Source organism: Urocitellus parryii, chromosome 9 (assembly GCF_045843805.1).
Source record: "Urocitellus parryii isolate mUroPar1 chromosome 9, mUroPar1.hap1, whole genome shotgun sequence".
Classification (NCBI taxonomy): domain Eukaryota; kingdom Metazoa; phylum Chordata; class Mammalia; order Rodentia; family Sciuridae; genus Urocitellus; species Urocitellus parryii.
In genome coordinates this window covers 19,212,751-19,236,475 of record NC_135539.1, presented here as the reverse complement: position 1 = coordinate 19,236,475, position 23,725 = coordinate 19,212,751, and the positions used below count along the sequence as shown (strand labels likewise).

Here is a 23,725-nt window from a genome sequence, read left to right as displayed (position 1 = left end):
AAGAACCAAGAGAACGGGACAGGAAGTGGCTACAGAGAGCTGTCCTCCACCCACTGCTGCTGCAGGTGGACGGGCCAGGGGACATGGGGCGTCCAGTGGACATGGACCTGAACAGGGTGACAGCCAGGTGCAGGCGGGGGCGCTGAGCACCTGAGCAGGGCAACGGCCAGGAGTAGGAACATGAGATTTCGGAGATGCCAGGTGCCTGGGGACGCGGGAGGACTGCTGGGTGGTGTGGGAGAAGCAGCTGCACCCAGGTCCCTCCCCTGCACTTGACAGCCAGGTCACAAGAGTCTGGAGTCATTCCGGAGAGCAGGCACTGGAAGGTTCCCAGGCTGGGGACAGGGGGGTATCAACAGCAGGGATAGGTGACAGTCTCCACAGGAGACCCAGTTGGCCCCCTTGGCTTGTCATTTCATGGTGTGTAGCCCTCAATGGCTTCCTAGGTTTTCACCACTTCCTGACCAATGTGGGGCGAGGATTGCTGCCTGTGCTGGCCGACAGGGCCCAGCGTCCCTCGCCACAGCCTCCGAAATGACAGAGTGCGGTGCTGTTTGTTTGTGGGTGGTGGGTTTTCTTGGAGGTGGGGGTAGAGCCGGGGACTGAACCAGGACCTCGCCTGTGCTAGACGAGCACCCCACTGAGCCGCGCCCTGCAGGAAGCGGGATTCTAGAACTCTGGTTTCCAGAACCTGGCAGCCAGACCTTCGGTGCTGGGCCAGGGCTGGAGGCTCTTTTCGGAAGAAACTGTCTGCAGACACTAAACCGGGGGTTTCCCAGGAAAATGGCATCCCTGCTGGCTCGCCCTTCACAGCCCAGCTGTGCAGCCTCGTCCTTCCTTTGGCCACCTCTGAGGGACCAGATTGGGCAGTGTCAGCGCCTCCGCAGATAACCAAGGAGAACTGATGTTAGCAGAAGCGGTTTAACCTGCCAGGAAGCCACAGAAACAAAGGCAGGGGCAGAAGAGAACTTGCAAAACAGTCCTCGGGAGGGAGAAGAAGTTGTGTCCCTGAAGCCGGAGCCAGAGGGACGAGGGAGCAGGAAACTCGGAGCAGCTGGGGGGAAACGCAGTGGCTGCCACCTTCAACCGGCGTGAGGGCGAGGCGTCAGGTAGAGGAGAGGACCCCAGAGCAGCGGCTCGGAGACAGGACGTGGGAGAGCCACACCTGGGCTTCCTGGGAGATGGTGCTGCCCAGGTAAGAGCCGCCAGGTGGCGCGCTGCTGAGAACTGCCCTAGGGGTGCCTCCGCGAGGCCGACTTTCCAAACAGGGTGTAAGCTTCCAAAAGCCCGGAAAACGGGTGCTGGGGTGGCCAGTGAGGATGGGAGGGCGCGGGAGCAGACACAGAGCTGCTGAAGGGTGCTTGTTGCTGACAGGAACTACTCAAAAACTCACCTCCTGTCTCCTGATCCTTATTGTTGTGCTGCTGGGACAGCAGCAGACCCCTCGTTTCCCCCACCTCGGAGCTCCACTCCCCCTCCACCCGCCGCCCTCCCCGGGTTGTCCTGGCCAGGCGGATGCTGAGGCAGAGGCTTCTCGGTACCAAGGTTGTGTTGTGGCACCTAGTTCTGGGCTAGTAGGTGTTCCTGGACCTCATTTCCACAGCGCCTGTCCTCACATTGAGCTGATAAGGTCCCTCGTGTCACCATGGGCTCTGGCTCCTTGGCAGCAACAGCTGTGTGTGAAGACCAGGTTGAGCCAGATATGGAGAGGAGGAGGGGGAAGAGGAGGCCAAGAAGCTGGTGGGCAAGGCCACTGCAGCTGGCATCTTCAATGACTCGGGGTCTGGAAACAACATGCATCTGTGTGACATCAGCACGAGCAAGCTGGACTTTCCTCACCCCTACTTAGTGCCCAAAAAGAAGGGGACCAGGTTTGGCTGGTACAGATGTGACAAAGGGACCACCACAGTCCTCACTGAGAAAGTCACTGCCCTGGAGATGAAGCTGCTGGAGGACACTCTCCAAACAGTGGACACTTCCTGAATGGTGTTGGTGGGTGGCTGGGTACCACTCTGCCAATCAGGGGCACTGGAAACTTCCTGTGAGACCTTCATGTGGTTCCCGTTTGCTGAATGAAGTGCAATAAAAAATGAAACCCACAGTCCAAGCCTAAAAGGTCCAGCAGCCACATAATAGGAGGGTCTATGGTATAGGTCAGCTTTCCACTACTGTACCAAAATACTTGAGATAATCAGCTTAAAAACAGAAAAGGTTTATGGCGACTCTGTTTTGGAGGTTGCAGTGCAAAATCATGTGGGTCACTGCTTTGGGGCTTGTGGAGAGGTGGCGCATCATGGTGGGAGCGTAGGGCAGAGGAAGCTTCTCACCTCATGACAGCCAAGGAATAATAAAAAGGAGAAAGGGACAAAGGGACCACTGTAGTCCTCACTGAGAAAGTCATAGACCCTCCTATTATGTGGCTGTTGGACCTTTTAGGCTTGGACTGTGGGTTTCATTTTTATTGCACTTCATTCAGCAAACGGGAACCACATGAAGGTCTGCCCCGGGAAGGAGCCGTGCAGTGGCAGACGGCGCTCCCAGCTGGGGACAGTGGCGAGGCAGAGGACCACCAGGGCAAGGCCAGCCTCCACTGCTCGGTGAGGCCCTGTCCCGATAAACGAATAAATAAGGAAATAAGTGGTGGACAGGTGGCCATTTTGGTGATGGGTCCTTCTGTCCTCTTCAAGGGCATGTGTCCAGCGACCTACCTTCCTCTCACAGGCCCCACCCCTTAAAGATTGTGTCACCTCCCAGTAGCACCACAGCTGGTAACCCAGCCTTTAACACCTGGGCCTTTGGGAGACGCTTCTCTAAGCTCAACGGAGAAAGAAGAGCAAGTGTGAAAGAGAAAGGAGAGCAAGTGCGGAGGGTGCAGGGAAGAGGGCCCAGGACCACAGGAGGGCGGAATCCCCTGACCTGAAGGACTGGAGTGTCCGGCTTTCCGGCTCTGACACCCGTCTACTGTGGATCCAGCATCCTCGGGCTTCCCGTTAGTGACAAGGGGTGGAAGTCAGAGGAGCAGGGCCGGCCCGGTTCTGAAGGGAGCGGACCTGGGGCTGCAGGCCCTGTTCACTTTGCCATCAGTGAGGAGGGACGGCAAGGGCAGCCGTGGGTGTGCACCTGCAGGCCGTCTCCCATCTCCCTACTGGGAGGCCACCACCAGGTGACAGAACAAACAGGAGATAGGAAAAAGGGGGTAAGGAGAGCCGCAGGGAGAAGAGTGGCGGCAGGAGGGGACAGATGGGCCCCGAGCTCAGGAGGAGGCGCCGGAGAGGGAGTCCCTCCAGGGACGGATCTCTGCACACTTGCGTGTCCGCCAGATTCTGCACTTGAGCTAGTGACAGGCGCGTTGAGCACCAAGTCAACAAGAAATGAACTATCCCCGGAGGGAGCCGTGCGGCGGCAGTCAGCACTCCCAGCCGGGGGCAGTGGCGAGGTGGAGGACCACCAGGGCAAGGCCAGCCTCCGCTGCGCACTGAGGCCCTGTCCCGATAAGTGGATGAGTAAGGAAATAAGTGTGGACGGCAGCCGTTTGGGTGATAGCTCTGGTAAAGCACCCCGAGTCCAGTCAGAAAGAGAGAGGGGGACTGCCTAGGTCCTGAGGGCCTGACTTTGTGACCTGAGAAGACTGGTTCGTCCGCACACCTCAGGAGAATGTGTGTGGAGGGAGGGGCGACCTCAGCACCCCGACATGGACCAGTGTGGCTGGCTGCTCGCCTTCTGCCCTGGCCCCACAGAAGGTGGGCAGCCATGTTTGTTGAGAGAACACAAACTTGGAAGGACCTCTCTCCCGCCCTTATTTCCTGTCTTATTTTGTGGTCCCTGAGTCTGTGAGGTCACGTGGAGGAGCTGGTGACACAGGTAATCACTGGACCACAGGTGTGCGGGCCAGAGAGGGAGCAGCTGGCTCTTAATACCTTCCTCAGTGCTGAGGGACGAGAGGCCGATGGGCGGGCTGGACGAGTGGGGCATCGGCCTTTGAGTAGAGGGGAAGAGGATGGCGGAGTCCTGGGCGAGGAAGAGAGGTCTTGGGGCTGAGAGGTGCCTGGGAGCTCCCCTGTCGGGGTTGCTCGGTGTTTGCCCTGGAGTCTGCTGACCTGAGCACTTAAGTGCTCTCGGCCTGTGGATGCATGGGTGTGTGTTTCTTTGTTTTGGTTGGAGGGGGTGCCAGGGTTTGAACCAGGAGTGCCTAGCCGCTGAGCCACATCCCCAGTCCTTTTAAAAAATATTTAGAGAAGGGTCTCACTAAGTTGCTGGGGCTGGCTTTGAACTCACGATCCTCCTGCCTCAGCCTCCCGGGACGCTGGATAACAGGTGTGCAGTACTGCACCCAGCTTATGTCCTGACCTTTGGAAGAAAGGCATTAAAAAATAAAGACTTGAGTGATCTTGTCTTTAAAAGTACACAGCAAAAAAGGAGGAACCTTAGATTTTTTTATATTAGTTGTTGATGGAGCTTAATTTTGTTTGTTGTATGAGAATCGAACCCAGCGCCTCACACATGCCAGGCAGCGCTCTTCACTGAGCCGCAGCCCCAGTCTGGAACTTTAGATTTTTAAAGAACCTTTTTTTGCTGGGCAGGTGACTGTGGGAAAGAGCATCTCCCAGGCCAGAGGTGGCTGGAAATTCAAACTGACCACTTGAAATGAACACTTACCTGAATGGACGCTGGAGACGGGCGGGCCTGATTCCATTGCTTCAGCCAGTTACTTGAACTCTCCACACCTGAGTTCCCTCGCCCGGATTACCTGGGGGTGATAGCACTTACTTTCTAGGGTGTCATGAGGCTCACAGGCAGTGGTCACTGAGCAGGGGTCACAAACGGGCAGCAGGTAGGCCAGCCCTGGCAGGGTGATAGGTGTGGCTCATGGGTGGTCTCATTGCCGGCGTTTGAAAATCGGGGATTTTTACCTAAGAAGTCTGGTGGTCAGCTTCAGTGTAGAAGTCAAGATAGCAACGCTGAATTGCGTTTCCCCCAGGACTGTGGGTGGACCCCAGGGGCGCTCTACTTCTAGGCTACATCCCAAGCCCTTTTGTAAATTTCCTTCTGAGACAGGGTCTCCCTAAGTTGCATAGGCTGGACTTGAACTCGGCCCCTCCTGCCTCAGCTTTTCGCTGAGATGAAGTGTGTTATCCAGGCAGAGGGGATGCCTTCCCCATCACACAGGGCACCCTGCGCGACCCACAGCCTGCCTGACTGGCGTGTGTCCTGCCTGACCTAGAAAGTGCGTCCATCCCTGGGCTGTCAGTCAGCGCTCCAGGGAGGACAGGACCCCAGAAGAGTCACCGTGACTCGGAGCACAGGAGCCGTGGCTTTGGCCCCTGGTCAGGACTAAGAGGCCAGAGATGAGCCAGTGTTGGTTGTCACCGGCACCTACCTGGTGTGACTGAGCCCGTTGGGATTGCCAGAGGCTCATCTTGTTCACCATCTCTTGGAAACCGGCTCCTCCCAGCCCCTCCCTCACTTCCTGTGGCCCGTGTTGGCGTCTGGGCCCTTCCTCTGTGTGGCTTTCTTGCAGGCCTCGAGCTCCTGAGGGTAGGGGCCAGCCCCTCGCCTGCTTCCCATTCCCACTGCCGGGCTGGGGACAGTCAGCGCTCCAGAAGTGTCCAGCAGATTGAATTCAATCAAGTGTCACCCCAGTGACTTTGCCTGCGCAGGAGACTAGGGACAATGCAGTGTCTAGGGTTCTTTGTTTTTGCTTTTGTTTTGCTTTGAGCTTTGTTGTTCTTTGACAAAATTGGCTTAAAACTTTCCCTCTGAGGCATTATGGAATACAGAAGACTTAAATATTATTAGTAAAGATGAGTGAACTCACCGGTGGGCCAGTGCGTCTGCATCAAACAGAGAGCGCAGATTTAGCGCATTTCACGTACACATTTCTCTGCCCCAAGGCTGCAGTGATCTGTTTTGCAAAAAGCAAAAATAACCTTGGTAATGAAAACCGTTACCCTGAGCTGCTCTGTTTTGCAAATTTGAATTATTTCCTTCACGTACTGGCCCTTGCCCTGTGTTTGTTAAATGGTGCCGAGAAAAAGAGGAAGGGGGACGAGGGTGGGGGCCGTCCCTCCTGCCCGCCCAGTGGGAAGCTCCTGCCAGGCGTGCTCCTGGGACATGATTGGGTGGTCACTTGAGGGGCTCCCCAAGTTCACAGCCAAGGTGGCTTCCGGGCTGGGGGTGGGGGAAGTACCTGTCCTTCCGTGCTGATGATGTGGACTTCCCCCCAGCTGTTGCCCTGTGGCCCCTTAGAAATAGACGCTGAGCGAGATCCGTGTAGGAAAGCCCTCTGTTTCTGTGTACTTTTAACAGACGATCTGAAAATCAAATGGAGAAAACAGTCTGTTCAATCTAGTTTAGGGGTAAAATTTAACAAAAGAAGTGCAAAATGTATCCTCTGAAAACTATAAAACCTTGTGGAGAAGAATTTAGATCTAAGTAAGTGGGAAGACGTCCGTGTTCACAGATACAAAGACTTGACTTCACAGAGGTGATCACACACCCCAGATGACCTTCACCTTGGCCCACGTCCGACTCTCGGCTGAGTTATTTCCGGACATTCACAGGCTGCTTCTGAAGTCCATAAGGAATTGCAAGAGACCCAAGAAGCTGAAACAGCCCTGAGAAAGAAGGGGACCAGGGACTCACACTTCCCACTTGGAGAACTTGCTACACGTTATACGGGATGGAGACAGTGAGCGAAACAAGAGGAGGTCCTCGGACTGATGTGGGGGTCCTGGAATACGCCCACGCGTCTGTGGACCACTGAGTTTCCACGGTGCCAAGAGAATGTAATGGAGGAAGAATGGCCGGTCCCAGAGGCCATCGCCGCAGGACTCTGTCTGTAGTAAAGTCCAGAACCCTCAACTCCAGAGCCCTGTTAGCAGTGCTGAGCACTGGGTGAGCTGGGGCGGAGAACTGGAGCTCGCCAGGAGGCGCTGAGAACGTCCTGCCCTGGCCTGGGTGGGGGGGTGCAGACCTGTGAATGTGGCAGTTGACAGAGGGGTCTCACAACAAGGTCCACTTCAGGCTTTGAACACGGCCCTGGCTGCTCTGCCACTGAGACTTATTTCTAGGCTGGACAGGTTTCTCCTCCTCTCTCCCTGCTCCTCCCTGATCTCAGGGGAAACAGGATCTCCTTTCTTCCCCATCCAGGCAGGGCATCTGTCCTGAGTACACGGCCACCATAGGAACGAGTCATCCAGAGAGCTCAGAAATGACTGACCCCCAGATTAGCAAGGGCATGTCCACTCCCCCAGAGAACCTCTTCCACAGCCCCTGTCCTGCTGAGGGGCAGAACCACAGCCTCTGGGACAGGAGTCCCCTGTGTTTCTCCTCTGCTAGCAAAGCAATAAACCTTTTCCTTTCTCTATAAAAACAAACAAAAAAACACCGTTGCCTTGTATACACTAAATGAGTGAATCGTACAATGTATGAATTAAAACTCAATAAACCTGTTAAGTTTTTAAATTAAAAACTAACCCAAGAAACATAACAGGGTACAGCAAACTAAATTATAATCATTAAAATGGCAAAAGGGGACATTTAAATAGGATTAAAGTATACAACCTAAGAAAAGAGAAATGAGCCATATGAAGATTGACTAAGTACAATAAAGTAAATAGAAAGGCTTAAAAGAGCTTCAAGATAAAAACAAAAACTGGATTTAAAAGAACGAGAAAAACAAAAATGACAGATCAGAAAAGGATTGTCAAAGTTGAAAAACCTGGAGAATCAATGGTGGAGTCAAAGCTCACGACAGTTACAAATAAGCAATAAAAAATCAGCAAGGTTTCTCTAAGTAAAATGTGACAAGCAGAAGACACTCCTGAAAAGATGACGAGTATTGTCATTAATAATCAAGATAAAGAAGCAAGAATATTTTAATGTGGCAAAAACTTATTAAGATCAAGAAAAATTTCTGCCCTTGAACTTCCACAGGGCGAGGGCAGCTCTCCTGGGGGCTGGGGCACCTGGGGGCCGCCTTCATCTTCAGCCATCCTGCCCACGGGACCGGACCTCCCTTGACCAGGAAGCGAGGGCTGGGAATGCATTCCAGGGAGCCAGACCAGGGGCCCTTTCTAGGGTGTGGCCAGCTGATTGCCTGGGGTACAAGGGACCTGGGGGGTCTGCTTCCAGAGCTGCGCATGGGAGGTCCCTAGGGTGACCAGCCTGTTAACAGAAGCAAGCAACAAGGGGCCAGGGAGTTGACTGTGGTGACGTCACCTTCTTGGCCCCAGGCTCAAGTGGTCACAGAGTTAGTGCTACACAGTTTACACATGGCCCTTCGCATCTGTGGGTTCCATCTGGAGAACTAGGGGGCTCAAATGTGTGGGTCACCAACTCAGCCTGAGCACGGGGGGGGGGGTGACACTTGCAGGGGGTGTTTAATGACAACTGAAACTAGACCAAGAACATTCATAGGACTTCCTCGACCTCCGAGAGAGCCCATGTGTCATGCCGTGCTTTGGCTTCCTGTGTCATCAGAAAGGAAACCCCTCTGCCCTTAGGAGCAGGAAGTGGGCCGTGACACCCCATGGTGAGCCCACCTGCTGGTCACTCCCCAGTGGGCAGGTGGGGAAATCCAGATGACATGCCGAGGGGGACTTGTTTCATGCTGGTCTGACCACCCCATGCTGTCATTTTGCCACCAAGAAAATGGCACAAATCCCTTGCTGAGGTCAGTGCTCCGGCAGGAATTGGACCCAGCAGGTGACTTTTGAGGCTGCACAGCACTCAGTCCCCTCTGGTGCCTCCCCCCAGAGACTGGGCCTCCGCTGCTCAGCCCCCTCCTGCTTCCTGCTTCTGCTCCTCTGCCCTCTGCAGCGGGTCGTCCCTTAACTGATCCTGTTCTTCTGCTGCCGTGCTTGTCCTCCTCTGCCGGGCAGACATCTGTACTATCCCCCAGTGTCACTGCTGTCCCCGGCTGGTGCCAGCCTGCTGTTCCTCATGTCCACGTCTGTGTGCTCGAAGCAGAGCAGGAGGGCAGGGTGGCCTGGCCGTGCAGCCAGGGTGGCTTCAGGCTCTCACTTGGCCCCTGCCACCAGCTTGGCCCCCTCCAGGACCAGGGATAACACCTCCCCAGGGGGGGCCAGGGGCTTCCCAGGTGCCAGGCCAGTGCCCTCCCCGCCCTGCCGGCCTCTCCTGGGAAGCCCCGTGCGGTGCAGGGAGCCTGTCCCCTCTGTTTCTGTCCCCACCTGGTGCAGAGCAAATGTTTGTGGAAGCCAGTTGAATCAAAGTCCCCAGGCCGCCCTGACATTTTCAGTCCCAGTGACTGGGTATGACAATTGATCCTCAACGCTGTGTTTTCCCAGGTTGTGGCAATGATAATAGTGGTGACATTGGCAGTAATGGGGTCCACTGAGCGCTGCTCCTATGCCACACTGTGTCTTAAGCACTCTGAAGGAGATGCCACGTGTGTCCCCTTTCAGCTGAGGAGACTGACATGCAGAGAAGACACGTCCCTTAGACAAGGAGGTGCAGCTGGCAGCCGCAGGTTCCCAGCAGATACCCGAGTCCGCTGCCCGCGCCCAGCCTGCAGCCGTGCCCTCTGCCCGTGGTCCTGGCTGCCCTGGGTCTGGGCTCCAGGTCTTAGGTCCCTGCGGTCCCTCCAGGTGGCTTCCTTGAAGGTTCCCCAGACTGAGTGACACAGTCTGTGCCCTGTGGTCTGTCTCCACGTAGAGGTGGGTGGGGTGGGGTGAGGTGGCACCTGGATTTATGTGACACTTGCTGGCAGCTCCCAGCAGCCCTCTCCCTGTCTCGGACCCTCGGGTTGACAGCGCCATTTTGCCAGGTGCCAGATGAGGGTTCTCGCTGAGAACGTGGGAACCGCAGGCGCTCGTGTCCGTTTCACGTCTACACTGCGTTTCTTTCTACCACTAAATTGTGCGTCCTGATAGGGACGTGAATTCTAGCCTCACCAGGTCGGGCGTCCATTAGATCATGGGATCCGCTGAGCCTCAGTTTCCTCTTTCTTAAAGCCAGTGACTTGCAGGGCACCAGGTGAGGAGCAGGAGGAGAAAGAGCTCCTGAAACCACCTGCTGGGCCCTCTCCTCGGCTCCTCGAACGGCCGTGTTCAGCCCTGGGTCTGCAGCGCTGGAGAGCCCCGGGATTCCTTTGTGCTGACCTGCTGACCGCGGTGCACTGTACCTTTAAAAGGTTCCTCAGACACTAGTCACCTGGCCCTTTGTTCCTGGGAGCAAGCCCTGCCAGGTCCAGTGGTTGCCACCACCAGCCCCCAGTGCCCCCGGGCGGGTTGCTGGTCTGGAGAGGGCAGCTCAGGTGACGGGACAGGCAGCCGCTCCAGGCGCCTGTGCTCACTCGCGCTCCCTAGGGCCCTCTTTGCTTTTGGCTTTAGCCAACTAATGTTCTGGAACATGCTCCCAGAAATGGCAAATAGCAGCTGAAGGGATTCCAGTAATAAAAACTGAGGGTTTTGTCTTGAGTTTTGTTTTGGGGGCTGGGGATGGAGCCCAGGGCCGCACACAGGCTGGGCAGGCGCTCACCCGAGCTACATCCTAGTCCCCAGAATTGGAATTCCAAGGCCGGCCCAGCTCCAGAGCTGTGGAGAGGTGTGGTGTGAAGGGCGTGCAGCAGGATCCCCGGGTCCCCTGGAATCAGGAAGGCAGGCCCGTCCCTCCCTTGCCTGCCCCATTTCCTCCATTGACCCTCAGCCCCAGGAGGCCAAATGCTGTGTCTAGCCCCGCTCACAGGCAAGGCGGTCAGGCTGAGCAAGGCCTGTGGCCTGCAGCCTCAGCCCACTGGGCAGGCTCAGCCCGCTCGGGAGCAGGAGAGTCTAGGTGCTGACCCCTGGGCCCGCTGCCTGGGACACGAGGGTCTCCAAAGCCGTGATGTGCTTGACATGGTTCGGGGAAAGGGACTGGTGTGTTGACAAAGTGCAGGGACGTTTGGGTAAATAAACTGGGACTGACTTGTCATACATACAAAGAAAGTGTGGCTGGGACATAAGGTAAAGAAACTGGCTGTGCTCTGGGGGGCAGGCAGGGCGACCTGCCCCACGGCCCCAGACCTGCCCAGCAGCCATCCAGCTGAGCTGCTCTGGCCCTTTGGAGAGCATCGCGGCCTCACAGGGTGTGACGGAGCAGGCAGCCACAGCACCTCTGCTGCGTCTCGGGCCCTGTCAGCCCTGTGGCTACTGACACCGCCCTGCGTGATTGCAGGGCAAGGAGTGACCGCGGCTCACAGCCTCCCAGCATCCTCTGCCTCGCTGCCCAGCCTCACTGCCCAGGCTGCAGGCCGTGCTCAGAACCCGAACAGGTTCCCGTGACCGAGGCCAGCGCTGGGGCGTATCTTACCATAAGAGACCAGGAGCCTTGACCCCGCTGGAGTCTGCGGTGCCTCCCTCTGTGCTGCTGCCACCCCCCTCCCCCCGTGGCTTTCCTCTTGTCACCAGGTCCCCTTCGCAGGCCTCCTCAGGCGGGCCCCGTCCTGGGTGCCAGGGAGACAAGGCTCAAGGGCAGGCACAGGTCCCCAGCCTGGAGCCACCGCCCAGCAGGAGAGGCTGCCACGTCCCAGGACAGCAGGCACTGCGCTGTCCCTTCCTGGGCGTCTCTGATTACATTAAGGACCAAGTGGAGGCAGTTTTCAGGCCTCGTGCCCCGACGTGCAGTTGTCAGCTGACGGGGTGACCGTCTGTCTGCACGGGGAGTCGTGACCCCTCAGGTCCTGTCTCCTCACCGCTGCAAACCTGTGCTCCTGTTCCCAGGGACCAACATCATGGTTCGGTGCCTTAAACTGATGAAGGAATTTAAGCGGAAGGTTGAAGATGACCACGATGACGATGACGACGAGGAGGCCATCTCCAAGGGGCTGCCCCCAGTGGACATCGTGTACGAGCGGGACATGCTCACGCAGACCTACGAGCTCAGTGAGTCCCCTTGGCGCCCGCTCCGACGCCGCTCTGGAGCCCTTGAGTGGAGGCCGTAGCCGGAGGCTGTGGTGCCTGGAAGCTCCGCGGTTCCCTTGGGTCAGAGTCGAGTTCAGAGCCTTGGTGCCACATGGCTCCGCAATGTTAGTCTCTGGGCCTCGTCCCCTCATCTGTAAAGCGGGTGGCTTGGGGTTCCTAGCTAGGCAGGACCAGGCCACATGTCAGGACAGAGGCGGACGGAATTCGTTAGGGGTCGGCCTGCTGATGACAGAGGCTGGGAAGGCCTGCCCCCGCTGAGAAGCTGCAGCCTCTGGCACAAGCCAGTAGCCCAGAGGCCAGAGACCCCGGAGCTCTGACGCCCCAGAGCAGAAGGGCATCCAGCTTAGAAGAGGGAGCGGGTGAATTCACCTCTCCTCTCCCTTCTCATGCTCCCTGGGCCCCTGCTGATTCATTGGTGCCTGCCCACCCTAGGGCAGGTCTTCCCCAAGCAGCCAACCCCCTCACAGACCCATCTCCTCCAGAAATATGCCTATAGACACTTCCAGAAATCATCCTTTGCCAGGCGTCTCTGCATCCAGCCAGGTCGGTGTCTAACTGACCCGCACACGGGGTAGCACCTGCGCCACCACATCATGAGGACTGAAGTATCTAGAACAGGGTCTGCTACGTAGAAAGCAATAAAAATAATTGCTGTTTATCTTAGTCCGTTTTCTGGTCCTATAGCAAAGCACCCAAGACTGGATGATTTATAAAGAAAAGGTTTGATTCTGCCTTATACTTACGGAGGCCAGGAAGTTCAGACAGGGTCCTGGCATCGCACAGTTTCTGGCTGTGGCCACTCTATGCCTGGACAGAAAGCTAGAGGGACGCAGGTTTGTGGGGAAGAGACAGACACAGCGTGGCCTTGCTGCTAGGCCACCTGCTCTCGTGGTGACTGATCAGTGGAAACACACTGGCATTCGGCCATCCACAAGGGCCCTGCCCCCCAGTCACCTCCCCCTGGTCCCCGCTCCCCACACTGCCGCAGGGAGGGTTCCTGCTCCGCAGAGATGGAGGTGGGGGAGATGAACGAACCCACAGCACGGCACCCGTGGCCCTACGTCCTGGCCTGCGGTCGCCACAGGCTGGGAGTCCTAATGATAAAGGGACAAAAACTTTCCCATTCCTCACCTTTCCTCTGGGCCCCAGAGTCTGTGTAGGACATCAGGGACCCAGTGCCACTAGGGGCAGAGGACGCAGGGCCCTGGCTCAGCCGCGGATTGGAAGCCACACAGCACATCGCTGGCCTCCTTGGAGGACGGCCAGGCAGTTGGCAGGATGAGTTCCTCAGACCCCATCTGGGGACAGTGTCCCTCAGCTCTTCGTTCCCATTTGTAGCCTGTTGCTGAAGGGAAGTGTCCCGGCTTCCTGGGCGAGCTGGCTCCCTCTTGTTCCTGCCCGCGCCGTGGGGCAGGGCCTCCTCGCCCTGACTGGCTCCCTGGCAGGAAATGGAGAGGAGAGGGTTCCCAGCAGTCAGGAGCTTGGCCGCCAAGTCTGCCCTGCGGTTCACACATCCCCTGGGCACGGGTCCACCTCCGCTGCCCACTGGCCTCCTTCCTGGGGTCCTCAGCCTCAGATTAGAAGAGGGAGTGTAGGAGGGCGTCGTGGGAAGATGAGATAACAGTACCCAGGAGCCAAGTTGGTGGCAGGACGAGAGTTGAGGACCTACATAGCGCGGAGCAGCCAGTCCTTCCCCAGGGCACCAGGCAGTCATCTCCTCCCGTGGTCCACGCTGAAGGCTGCTGCAGAACAGTGTGGCTGTCGGTGTCCCAGTGCCTGGTCTACCAGGAAAGAAACCTGGGAAATGCACGTTAAAAAAGTTCTCAGTTAAGAATTTTTGCTTTTGAAAAGCCTTCATCAGTGCATTGTGGTCACACGTGGTGGTAGGGTTCATTTGGATGTGATCGTACGTGAATGTGACAGTTTGCTCAGGAGGGTCGGTCTCCTTCCGGTGAAAAAGTCCATGTGAAAGGGCTGGTTTCCTGCTGCTGAGTGAAATGGCCCTCCTGGCCCCGGTAGACGAGCCCCGGTGGCCGTACGCTTGGGTGCTGGCGTGGTGGAGCCGCTAGAGCTGTCTTGTTCTCAGGTGTTGGTGGAGCCTGGGGGAGCAGGAGAGGAGGGCCCTCCTACCGTCTCTGTTGGCTTTGCTGCTCCGCCGCCCCTGCACCTGGGAGGGCGGTGACTTGACCCAGCTGCCCAGGTGGCTGGGGCTCACGCTGTTGTTCCTCACAGTTGAGCGCAGAGGCACCAAAGGCATTTCCCAGGCTGAGATCCGAGTGGCCATGAACGTGGGAAAGCTGGAAGCCAGGATGCTCTGCCGGCTGCTCCAGAGGTTCAAGGTCGTCAAGGTAACACGTCCGGCTGGGCCCATCGCTCGCTCGTGAAGCCACATGTCAGAGGAGCAGATCACCTGCCATCTGTGCCTAGGAGCAAAGGCTCCCTGGGGCCCCCCGTCACTGCTGCGGCCTTGTCCCCACTTGTCAGACCTGGAGCAGTTGTCAGCTTTGGGAAGTCGAAAGGCAGGGCACCTACGCCTGGAGCTGGCTCCCGGGTGGGGACGGGCAGCTGGGCTGTGAGTGTCCGTCCACCTGCCCCCTCCGTGTTTACGTGACAGGAGGGCATCGGGCAAGCTAACTGCGTGTCCCCTTTTGTGGTCCAGTCCTGCCCTCCCAGCCTGGTGCCCCTGTCAGTCAGTTCTCTGTCACTGTGTGGGACGTGACTCACGAAAGGTCGCCCTGGCTCGGGGTTCTGCAGTGTCCAGTCGCTGGCTCTGCGCAGCACATGGTTGCGGGGACACGTGGTGAAGCGACTGCTCCATCATGAGCCAGCAGGACAGAGAAGATGACTGGGGTCCCAGAACCCTTTGGGAGCACAGTGACCTAAGGGTCTCCCACTTGTCCCACCTCCTAGAAGCTCTGTTACCCTCAGTAGTGCCACCCTGGGTACTGAAACTTTCCCACGTCACCCTCCTCTTGCCCACATTTTGGACACTTTGCCTGAAGGCAGTATTCTGTGTGAGCTCATGATGGCACAGCACTTGGTGCCCCCCACCCCGTGCCGTGTGCACTGACGCCACTCCTTACCCCATGGAGCCCCGCCCCCTGTTCCGAAAGATAAAGTGAGCACAGATCAGTGATGACCAGGCCACCAGTCCTGTGCTGTGGCTGAGTGGGGCAGGAGCCCTGCAGGCCTGGACGCTCTAGTGCCCGGCAGCCACTGAATTCTGTGTGACAAACACTCCCTGCCTGCTGACCTTTATTTTGTGAGCCAGGCCTGTGCCCGGCCCAGAGGCTATTGGGAAGGTCACGTTAGGCCCCCGCGCCCCAGGAGCTCGCAGTCTCAGTGCACATGGGGGCAGGATTGCATCCGGAGCCGTCTCCAGCGGCTCGTGGAAGCAAGGGCCAGGAGACAGGGCAGGAAGGGGCCCTAGGCCACGAGACAGGAGAGCGCTGGGGACAGCAAGACCAGGCCACCAGCCTGTGGTGAGTGCAGCAGGCTCTTTTCAGCAGGATAAACACACTCCTGTCCCCTGTAGGGATTCATGGAAGACGAGGGCCGGCAGCGGACAACCAAGTACATCTCGTGCGTGTTTGCGGAGGAGAGCGACCTGAGCCGGCAGTATGCCCGGGAGAAGGCCCGCAGCGAGCTGCTGACCACCGTGAGCCTGGCCTCGGTGCCCGAGGAGACACTCCTGCCCGAGGGCGAGGACGCCTTCCTCTCCGAGTCGGACAGCGAGGAGGAGAGCAGCCGCAGCAGCAAGCGCAGGGGCAGGGCCTCCCAGGGCCACCTGAGGTCCTCTGTGGACCTGGCACCAGGCACCCAGCCTCATCACTCCACGCCAACCAAAGGTAGGTGGCTGGCACGGGTGGGGGCGTGTGGGGCCGAGCGCCTGGGCCTGCGGGCAGCTGCAGGGGTTCAGCTCAGTGGGCACCTCAGGGCCCCTCGTGCTGCCCTGAGTCGGGGCACACAGGGGTCACTCGCATCTCCTAGGAGGCTTGGCGAGGACAGTCGTGTGGTCTGTCCCCTGCCTGCTTGCACAGCAGTGTCCTTGGCAAATGTTTTGTTAGGTTTTTACTATTAAAGGAATAGAATTCCAGAAGGTTCCTCTGTTCCCTTCCCTCGACATCTGTCCGAAGTTCCCTGGGGTTTGGTTCAGTAGAGATGACTGTTTGAGAAGCGCCTTGGAGGTGGGGCTGATGGCGGGTTTGCAGATCTAACATCTGGCCTTGTGAGAGGGACACTGGCTGCCCGCGGGTCCTCACCTGTCTTTGAAGTGACAATCAGCAGGGGTGGGCTGTTGGCTCCTGTGGCTGCCAAGCACAGAAGCCCTTGTCCCTTCCCTCTTGATGGTTCCCCTCCTGCCCTCGTCACAGGTGGGTGGAAAGTCCTAAACCTACACCCGTTGAAGAAGCAGCCGTCTTCCTCCGCAGGAGCCGAGGACAGGGCCTGCCGGGGCCCCGCGGGCAGGGACGGCCTGCTGGACTCCAGCAGCAACTCAGACCTCAACGTGTCCTTCGGCTCCCACTGCGTGGAGAGCAACAGCGGCGACATCGCGGTGATCGAGGAGGTCCGGCTGGACAACCCCAAGGTCAGTGTTGGCCAGGGGAGGGCACTGTCTCCGAGGGAGCCTGGCCGCTGGGCCAGCCTGCTCCTGTCTGGGCCTGAAACTCAAGGACAGCAGCCGGGCCAGGGCCAGGGCCAGCTCTGTGCTCACGGGAGCCACGTCCTTCTTCCCACGCTCCTTCACGTGCCTGCACCCTGCACGCAAGTCACCTGCACCGTGATGTCCCCAGGCTCCCTCTCCAGCAGCTTGTTCTTTTCACTCGAGTGTATTTTGCAAGGAATTCTGTGTTGCCAGTTTAGATGGCTGCGAGCTGGTGTTGCCCCAGAGGACGTTGGCCAAAGAGACATTTTGATTGTCACCACTTAGGGAGGGGACTCTCCCAGCACTGCGGTGGCCAGGCCGGGGTACTGGTTATGGCTGCTGTTGATTGGACAGGTCCTGGCATGTTGCCCAGTGGGCCTCGAACCAGGCTCGAGTGGTCCTCCTGCCTCGGCCTCCAGGCAGCCCTGCCCGCATGGGGGGCATGAAATCATACAGTGTCCTGCGTCCTGTCCACACGCTGCGTGCTCCAAGGCGTCAGAGGCACAGTGGGGCAGGCCAGTGCTTTGTCATCCGTGTGAGGACAGGGGTTAGAAGGTGATGGGCACAGGATGCAGAGCAGACGAGGCCCCCTGGGGGTGGGTGGGTGGCTTCCTGCTGCTACTGGTTTGGGGTCACGCCCTGCAAGGTAAATCCCAGCTCTTGGGCTGCGGGGGAAGCGGGGCCCCTACGGGTTGGTGGCTGCCCCTGAATCAAGTGAGGACCAAGTGGGGACCGTACTCACCCTGCCCTGCTGCTCCTCTGTGCTCTGCTCCTGTCCCTGTGGTGGACATATGCGGCATGGTAGGGGTGCTCACAGACCCACTGAGCCCTTCCTCCCTGCTGGGTGCCCAGGCTCCCTGTCCGTCGCTACTGGCCTTGTCACCAGCTGAGGAAGCTGGGCCTGCCAGCTCTGTCCCCAGCGGGGCTTCCACTGTGTCCCCTGCCCTCCTCTCCCTGCCCCTTGCCGTCGGGTCTGTGTGGCCCCAGCACGCGCTGCCTACAGCCTGGGGCTCCGTGGTCTCTGCCCACTCGGCTCCTCTCGGGTGGAAAGTCACTCCTGAATGACGGTGGCACTGCTTCCCCCTGTTGGGTCTTTCTGGGGATAGTGGTGTCCTCTGCTCCTTGGTGGCTCTTGGCAGGGTGTGTCTCCGCTCCCCAGCAGCCGTGGCCAGCCGCCTGCAGAGTGCTCGCTCTGACCCTCGGGCGCCCTCTTGGGCCCAGCAGCCCATCCCCTGGTGGAAGTGCTGCCCGGCCTGAGTGCCCACGTGGGCCGAGTGCACCTCGCGGCCGTGCTGGAGCCGCTACCCCAGCCAGGAGTGAGGAGCCGGCCAGCAAGCCGTGCCCAGATGCCATGCCCGCCACACAGTGACTTGTGCCCAGTGACCCACGGGGCGTGTGCTGGGTTTAGGGTCACCCAGGGCTCACTTCTGAGCTTCCCCAAGGTCTGACCCAGGGCACGTGGCGTAGGCTCCCGTCCACCCCAGGGACACCCGGGCTGGGCTCCAGAGCCTGCCGCTGCTTCTAGTCCGGTGCTTCCCGAGGGACGCGCAGAGGCCCCGTCCCAGCTCCATCTCAGTGGCCCAGACAGTCCTGGGCTCGTTGAGCCCTGGGCTCCTCCGCTGTGAGGTGGGTGGCACTGAGAAGGCCGTGGAGCATTTCGAAGACACAAACCCCACGGGCCTCAGTGAGAAGCCGTCCCTTGCCTCCCTGGTGGGCAGCCCGCCCCAGGGTGGGCCCCAGGGTTGCTGCGGTAACACTGAGTCCTGTTGTGGGGCCAGCAGATCCACCGGGCCCAGGAGCCCTTGCTGGCAGGTGGCTGTGCCATTCAGAGCCCTGAAGGGACCCACCTCTTGACTTCCCTTCCTGAGGGCTGGGAGGGCACGACCCTGGGCAGTGTCCGGCCCTGGCTGAGCCCACCTGTCTCGTCCCCCAGGAGGGCAGCGGTTCCCAGAGGACCGGCAAGCACGGCACAGGCCAGGACAAGCCGCACAAGACGTACCGGCTCCTGAAGCGCAGGAACCTGATCATAGAGGCCGTCACCAACCTCCGCCTCATCGAGAGCCTGTTCACGTAAGCCCCGGGCTCCCGCCCCGGCCGCCGTCGGCCTCTGCTCTCCGCGTCCCTTTGTGGTCGGGAGGGTCCGTGTGCTCCTGCCGTTCTGAAGCTGGGCCTGACGGGGTCGGGGAGCGGGCTGCGGGGGGACTTGTAAGGAAGGAGAAGCGGCCCCAGCAGCCCCCTCCGCCAGCGCCTCCTGGGCCAGCAGGCAGCATGAGGGCCACTTCAGAGGAGGGGCCTTGCCCTCAGTCAAGGACGTGGCTTCTTTATGCTCAGTCCCTGACTGGGGCTGGACTTGGGGACAGGGGCCATCTGCAGATACGGTGTCACCTTGGTCCCCTCTTCTGTGCAGCGAGGGGCTTGGCGAGATGTTCCTAGCGAGCCTTTTAGACCTGGCATTCTGTGACCAGAGATCTAGAAGTGTCACTGTAGTGACTCAGTGAGACCTAGAGAGTGAGATGTGTCGAGGAGGAATAAGGAGCAGCTCAGGTCTGTGGGACGGTGGTGCCGGGAACGTCCCTTAGCTAGATGATCAGTGAGCGCTTGGACTTGGTGAGGACGATAGCCTCCTGCCCCCGCTCCCCTCCCAGCTGTCCCAGGCCCCGATGCAAGGCTTGGCTGGGGGCCCCGCAGGGGGCCGTCTGGCATGTCCTCACGTGCTGTAGGGAGGGTCTTCAGGGCTCCTGGAGGCCCACCTTCCTGGGGGAGGAACCCCGTCATGCCTGGTTTGTGCTGGGTGCCGTCGGGGTCCTTTGGCGTGGAGAGTGGCCTGCCGTGTTCTGAGGGGCAGCCTGAACTGCTTATTTTGTGACGTCGCAGGATACAGAAGATGATCATGGACCAGGAGAAGCAGGAGGGCGTGGCCACCAAGTGCTGCAAGAAGTCCATCGTGCGCTTGGTGCGGAACCTGTCGGAGGAGGGCCTCCTGAGGCTGTACCGCACCACGGTCATCCAGGACGGCATCAAGAAGAAGGTACTGGCTCCCCAGGCCTGCGCCAGCCCGCCAAGGGCATCCCCGCCCCTCTCCCTCCGTGCCTCTCAGTGGTCCCTCTGTTTTGGGTGACTCCGCGTGTCCCAGTGTGCAGCATGCCCCCGACTTGGGGATCAAGGGTTCCCAACTTTGAAAGATGGATACAGGAAAGAGTGACAGTGTAGTTGATGTGAGAGTGGCGAGTCACCCGGGCAGGAGTCCCCTGCAGCCGGCCTTGGGTAAGGGAGGAGAGGGCAGGCAGCGTCAGGAGGAGCTCAGGGACGTTCGCAAGGTGGAGCACCTTCCGTCCCGGGAGGGCAGGAGGGAGGTGGCGGCCCAGCGAGCGAGCACGCCAGTCTCCAGCCCACTGACCCAGCACCTCCGTCTCACTTTGTTGATTTCTGTAAAATGTCAAGATTGGGGCCGTTCCCATGGCAATGGTCGCTCCAGGCTTTGCACATATTCTATGGCATAAAATTTTCAGGGTCAGAGTAATTTGTGGTGGCGCAGCTGGGCACTGGGGGACGGTCACTATTAATTTCTGACCTCCCTTCCAGACTGTGGTCCCCACCTCTGCCTTGAGAAAGCTCTGCCTGGGGCCTCTGCTTTCTCATCAGCCGCCAAGGCCGTCCCTGCTCTCACTGGCCCAGCACGGGGCTGCACCCAGCCCTTTCCATTTTTATTTGGAGACAGGGTCCGGCTGAGTGGCCTAGGCTGCCCTCAACCCTGGGACCATCCTGCCTCGGCTCCCAGCAGCTGGGGCTATAGGCGGGAGCCACGGCGCCCGGCTCACGCCATCTTGTTTCTCAAGAAATTTGAAAAAGACAAAGCAGTGCATAGAAGTGACCCAGGAAACAGCGTCTGCCATTGCCAAAGTCTTTTAAAATAAAATGACGTGTCCCTTTGACCCCCTCCCTCCCCGCAGCCTGCACGCTCCTCCTCATGAGGCGGCAGGATGTGCTGAAGTCCCTTCTCTGAAGGACAGACGGCCCATTGGCCGCACCTGATGTCCGTTGACCTTCGAGGGCGGATCTTCCAGGTCGCAGCCTTGGGTGACTAAGGGTGCTGGGCAGAGGCCACCCGGCTTTAGCGTCAGCGCTCTCTCTGGCTGCTCTGTGCTAGGGGCACAGGTGGGGAGTGGCAGGAAGGCACAGGGCAGCTGTCAGCACTGGGGGTCACGTAACTGGAGATGGCAGCATGTGGTCGGGGGCCGCGGGGCACTGCTGCGGCCTGCCCTTCCACTGCGGGGGACTGCAGCTCGTCAGCACCCCTCTGGCCTGGAGTTCAGGGCTCGGGTTTGGTGGTGGGGGCTCGCGCTGGCCCCTCAGGTCCGCTGGGGCCACACTGGCTGGAGTGCCTGCTCCTGCCCAGCCTCTGCTCCTGTGTCCTGTCCCCGCTGTCAGGCCTAGAGGGTTTCTGGGTGTGGACCTCGGAACTGTGAGTGCTGCGTTTTAAATTTTTGAGCTGTCACCTGACTGTGTCTCCTTTGAGCTTCATGAACCTACAAAGAGGGATGGTTCAGAGGAGGGGTGGGGTCTCCACAAATGAGGAGCAGGGGCACCTGAGCAGAGGTGGCCTGTCCCACACCTCTCTGAGCCCATTTGTGGTGCAGAGCTGCTGGCACCGTTTATTCTGAAAACCCTCATCATTTAGAGGCCTGGCTCTCGGGTGCTCAGGCCACCAGCCTCCTCACCCACAGCTCAGCGGCCACGCTCAGCCTGTTCTGCCCATCTCCCCTCTGCTGGCCGCTGCAGGGATGGCCCTGCGTCAGGTCCCCTTGTTCACTCCGGCTCTGCTGGAACCCGACCCACTCTCATGGTTCTGCTCGGTTCCTGGGAGAAGGTAAAATGAGCGCTGCCTAAATCCTCTGCCAGTTCATTTAGCCATGCGCCTGGCAGGAGCCCCAGACGGAGGACAGCCGCTGGCTGATCCAGATGGAAGCGCTCAGGATTCACCGGGGGGTGTGGGGAGTGTTCCCCCAGGTGCAGCGGGGACCAGTGGGATGTGACGGTCCCACCAGGGAACTGTGGGCAGATGGCTGCACCAGGCATGGCTGCTGGAGGGCTGGACAGCCGTGATGTGATGGCCAGCGGCTCAGCTACACCCTTCCTTCCCTCTCCCGCTTGTGTTCTGAAATGTCAGGACCTCGGCCCTCCCTGCCCACTGGGACACTGACTCTCTCTGCAGGTGGACCTGGTGGTGCACCCGTCCATGGACCAGAACGACCCCCTCGTGAGGAGTGCCATCGAGCAGGTGCGCTTCCGGATCTCCAACTCCAGCACCGCCAACAGGCAAGTGGCGGGACCCAGAAGAACCTTAAGCAAGGCACTGGGGCCCGTGTGTCCTGCGTGTCCTCAGAAAGCCCTGTAGGTCACCTTGCATGAAATCAGTGCGCTCATTGGGTCAGGGTAGGGGGTTCACGACCCCAAATTTAAGTGAGGATTGATTCTTTGCTATTTTAAGAAAAAAATCCCAGTGTTCTGCCTCCAGCGGCTCTGCCAGCGAGGGTTCCGAGCTCTCCCTGCCCCGGGCCTCGGGTCCCGAACTCAGCCTCATAACTCTGCCCGGAGACTGCCCTTGACTACCCAGTGGCTACCCTCACCTTACCCAGTGCTGCCCTCGCCTTCCGGGGCTCTAATTTAGTTCATGGTTCACTTCAGACGGGAGAAAATGTGCAGGAAGAGACAGTCCTCTGCCTGGCCTCGGCAGACAGCAGGTTGGACCCGCCCCGCCCCGGTGCCTTCGTCTAGGTCATGCAGACCGACACCGAGGCTCCCGGCCAGCTTCTCCAACGAGTTCTTGTCCCTGGTGTTTGGCTGCAGGGTTAGAGTCTCCCAGCCTCCAGCCCCTCCAGAGGAGGCCGAGGAAGAGAGCCCAGGGAAGGAGGGCCCACGCACATCCGGAGACTCCGACGTGCACACGGCCGCGAAGCCAGAGAGCACGCGGGTGAAGAAGACCGAGGAGAAGATGGGCATAACCCCGCTTAAAAACTACCACCCCGTCGTAGGTAAAGAGCAGCCCCCAGCCGCCTGCGACCGCATCTCATGGCCACCTGCGTGATGCTGGCGCACCTGGGGCCCTGCGCTGGGGCTCTGGGCTGCAGGCAGTTGAATGGGGTTGGAATAGCTGGCTGGGCCCCAGGAGTGGGCCAGACTGGGCCCTAGAGTGGACCCTGCTGCTGTGTCCACCTTGTCCCACCCTGTCCTCGTCACCAGGGAAAGTCAGGGAACAGCGTATTTGTATCAACACAGAAATAAGTTACTTTAAAAGAACCGAAATTCGGGCTGGTGCTGTGTCTCAGTGGAAGAGCATGCGCCCCGCATGTGTGAGCCCCTGGGCTCACCCTCAGCACCACGTGGAAATAAATGAGCAAGTGAATAAATAAGCCATAAGGTATCGTGTCCGTCTATAACCAAAATGTTTAAGGAAAAAAACGAAATTTTGGAATATCTGGCACGTTCCCATGAAGCCAGAGACCTTGTCCAGTGGCCTTCCGTGGAGGCAGCTGCCACCCATCTGTCCTTGCCCCCTTGCTCCCCACAGTCTGCCCTCTGCTCCCCACCCCCCATCTCGGCCCCTTGAGTCTGTCCTGGACACTCACCCGCTACCGCACTGCCCCACGGCCCCCGCCCATCCCTCCCCCTGCACATCTGCGTGTCTGATGAGCTACTGCAAGTGTCATGTTGAGTCACATTCCCCCAGGAGGTGGACACCAAGGGAGGGCAGGCGCTGGCCGTCTCCCTGGGCCCAGGCGTGGCGCCCTGGGGGGGTCTGGGGGCTGAGCCGAGCTGGGGGGTTTCCTGAGTGCTCTGCCCCCTTTCTTGCTTCAGTTCCGGGACTTGGGCGTTCCCTGGGGTTCCTGCCCAAAATGCCCCGCCTGCGGGTGGTCCACATATTCCTGTGGTACCTGATCTACGGCCACCCTGCCAGCCAAGCGGCCGAGCAGCCCGGCGTGGGTGGAGAGAGGAGAAAGCAGGAGCCAGGCAGGGCAGGCCCGCGGCCCTCCTCTGGAAGCGACCTGGAGGCCTCTGAAGGCCCAGCCAAGGACAGCAACGAGAGCGCCCCCTGGGAGGCCGAAATGGAGCTTCCCACACAGACAGGTGAGGCGCCGGGCCTCCCCTGGACGGGCCTCCC

General features: G+C 59.2%; 1 protein-coding gene and 1 pseudogene across 2 annotated transcripts in view; both read left to right on the top strand.

Moving 5' to 3' along the window:
* Positions 1 to 23,725, top strand: part of Gtf3c1 (general transcription factor IIIC subunit 1) — a 64,754-nt gene that overhangs the window by 18,281 nt on the left and 22,748 nt on the right. Inside the window, exons 7-15 of one of the 2 annotated variants that reach the window (XM_026392066.2) lie at positions 11,721 to 11,882; positions 14,154 to 14,269; positions 15,457 to 15,769; positions 16,352 to 16,509; positions 18,500 to 18,636; positions 19,441 to 19,594; positions 21,779 to 21,882; positions 22,414 to 22,598; positions 23,422 to 23,691. In XM_026392066.2, the coding sequence (XP_026247851.2) occupies positions 11,721 to 11,882; positions 14,154 to 14,269; positions 15,457 to 15,769; positions 16,352 to 16,509; positions 18,500 to 18,636; positions 19,441 to 19,594; positions 21,779 to 21,882; positions 22,414 to 22,598; positions 23,422 to 23,691 (1,599 nt within the window). Of the gene's footprint in view, positions 1 to 11,720; positions 11,883 to 14,153; positions 14,270 to 15,456; positions 15,770 to 16,294; positions 16,510 to 18,499; positions 18,637 to 19,440; positions 19,595 to 21,778; positions 21,883 to 22,413; positions 22,599 to 23,421; positions 23,692 to 23,725 lie in introns of both variants that reach the window. The other variant, XM_026392065.2, reaches the window with a different exon arrangement.
* LOC113185162 (proteasome subunit beta type-7 pseudogene) lies at positions 195 to 1,983 on the top strand (annotated as a pseudogene).